This window comes from Antrostomus carolinensis, unplaced genomic scaffold (assembly GCF_000700745.2).
Source record: "Antrostomus carolinensis isolate BGI_N321 unplaced genomic scaffold, ASM70074v2 scaffold46036, whole genome shotgun sequence".
NCBI classification, from domain to species: Eukaryota; Metazoa; Chordata; class Aves; order Caprimulgiformes; family Caprimulgidae; genus Antrostomus; species Antrostomus carolinensis.
The window spans coordinates 2,478-5,019 of NW_010323492.1; the positions used below are offsets into that span (position 1 = coordinate 2,478).

The 2,542-nt window shown below is 53.3% G+C and overlaps 1 protein-coding gene across 1 annotated transcript; it reads right to left on the reverse strand.

Moving 5' to 3' along the window:
• Positions 1-706: 706 nt before the first annotated feature.
• Positions 707-1,669, reverse strand: LOC104526990 (olfactory receptor 52B2). Its single transcript, XM_010170587.2, has one exon. It carries the CDS (start codon positions 1,661-1,663, stop codon positions 707-709), a length of 957 nt encoding a protein of 318 aa, XP_010168889.1. The 5' UTR covers positions 1,664-1,669.
• Positions 1,670-2,542: the final 873 nt, after the last annotated feature.

Sequence of the window (2,542 nt, forward strand, 5' to 3'; positions counted from 1 at the left end):
CCCACAGCTCACAGCCAGGGTGGGACACTGGGACCTGAACACCTGGGGTCCTGGCAAGCTACCTCCATGCTGTCAGGCTGCCCCAGGTGATGCAGGGCTGTGCTGCCAACAGCTGAGTCAGGCAGAGGAGCAATGCTCCCACCATCTCTGTGTCCTCGCAGCCTTCTGAGAGGGCATCAGGAGACCCAAGGGGTGCTCCCAGACCTGAGTGCCTTCAGGAGGCACCACTGCCCCAGCCATGCCCGTTCCCATCCCATGGAGACAAGACCCAGCTTGAGCAGGGACCTGTGCACCGTGAGATGGCAGCACACACATTGCAGGTTATTTATTCACCGTTTTCTGTTTCGTAAGAACCTCAGTAGCACCCAGAGTATTCAGAAATATTTGCTTGCAAAGGTCTTGACTGTACAAGTACCCAAGAGGACAGTGCAGGGGAGCCCAGGAACATGGGAACAGTGGTGATCTCCAGTGTCTGGCTCCTATGACTTGTTTGACATCAGTACACCTGGGAACCTGTCCAGCCTCTCTGAGACAGAGCTAGGGGTTGGATGTTGATAGCAATTGAACATATTTATCTTGAAAATGTTCCCATCTGGTCCACATTTGCCAGGTCCCCATTGTCTTTCATTAATTTCCTTCTTTTCAAAGCTTCATTTCAGCCCCCTCACCAGCAGACCATCCCAGTTGCCCATTCCCACCTACCCAGCTATTCCCTGCCACCCAAGTTCCTCAGCCTGAGCAGACGAGCCACGTGCTCCCGGATCTGCCTTGTTCTCACTCCATAGATGAAGGGGTTGAGCATGGGTGGCACCACCACATAGAGATTGGCCAGGGAGATGAGGACATGCTGAGGAACGTGTTGGCCAAACCGGTGTGCTAGGAAGGAGAAGAAGGCTGGTGTGTAAAACATGGTGATGACACAGAGGTGGGAGCCACAGGTGTGCAGAGCCTTGGGGGAGGCGCGCGGGGATGGCAGCCCCCAGAGACACCTGAAGATCAGCACGTAGGAGACAGCGATGGAGATGACATCCAAGCCAGCTGACAGGAATGCAGCAGTTACCCCGTACCAGATGTTGATGGAGATGTCAGCACAGGCCAGGCGGGCCACGCCGATGTGCTCGCAGTAGGTGTGGGGCATGACGTTGTGCCCGCAGTAGGGCAGACGTTTGAGGAGGAAGATGGCAGGGAACATGATGCAGAAACTCCTGATTAAAGCCACCACACCAACTTTCCAAACAACAGAGCGTGTCAGGATGGCCACGTATCTCAGGGGGTCACAAATGGCCACGTAGCGATCAAAAGCCATCGCCACCAAAACAGCTGACTCTGCCACAAAGATGAAATAAATGGAGAACATCTGCGCCAGGCAGCCACCGAAAGAGATTTGGGTGGACAGAGACCAGAGGACACTGAGGGTTTTAGGCACAGTGGCAGTGGACAGCAGCAGGTCATACACCGCCAGCATGCACAGGAAGAGGTACATGGGCTCATGGAGGCTGCGCTCCTTCACGATGGTGACCAGCAGGACCAAGTTCCCGAGCAAGGCAGCAGAGTACATCACACAGACTGGGATGGAGATCCAGGTGTAAGACTTCTCCATCCCAGGTATCCCCACTAAGATGAAGAATGCGGGGTGGGATGCTGATAGGTTGGATGCTGACATGACTTGATGCAACACTTCACACCATTTCTGGCTTGCAGGAGCTGTGGAATGGCAGGAAAAAAGCTTCACAGAACCACAGAATTTCAGGGATTGGAAGGGACCTCGAAAGATCATCCAGTCCAACCCCCCTGCCAGAGCAGGAACCTCAATGAGATCACACAGGAAGGCGTCCAGGCGGGTCTTGAATGTCTCCAGAGAAGGAGACTCCACACCCTCCCTGGGCAGCCTGTCCCAGGGCTCTGGCACCCTCACTGTAAAGAAGTTTCTTCTCAAGTTGAAGCAGAACCTCCTGTGTTCCAGCTCACACCCATTGCCCCTTGTCCTACCATTGGGCATCACTGAGAAGAGCCTGGCTCCATCCTCCTGACATTCACCCTTTACATATTTATAAACATTAATGAGGTCACCCCTCAGTCTCCTCTTCTCCAAGCTAAAGAGCCTCAGTTCTGAGAGGAGCTGAGTTACACCCATGAGTAGCATTGCTTATGGCACAGACACCCGAACTTCTGAACCACATCTTATCTAGAAGTGTTACACATTGTGCAGTTGATCCCCTCAGAGCTCCCCTCCTCTCTCCAGGTCCCTCCATCTCAGCCAGGTGCTGCCATTTCTGCTGTTTGAGTCTTTGAAATAAAGAGAGTCTCCTGCCTGCAACCACCTGCAGCTGCTGGGAACGAGAGCAAAACAGACAGGGGATGCACTTTTGAAACAGTGATCACATAAACGCTCCTCTGGGTGACACTTGGCTGTGACCACCACTCATCCTGCAGCTGAGAAATCTCCAGGTTGAAAATACATTGAGGAAAATTCTCAGCTCTTCCATGACCGGCACAAAGAAGGCACATGCATTGCTCATCCTCTCTGGGACACCCAGCTTCA

What these genes read in the sequence shown, in the direction of transcription:
- LOC104526990 (XM_010170587.2), bottom strand. Translation starts at nt 1,663, where the DNA reads ATGTCAGCATCCAACCTATCAGCATCCCACCCCGCATTCTTCATCTTA.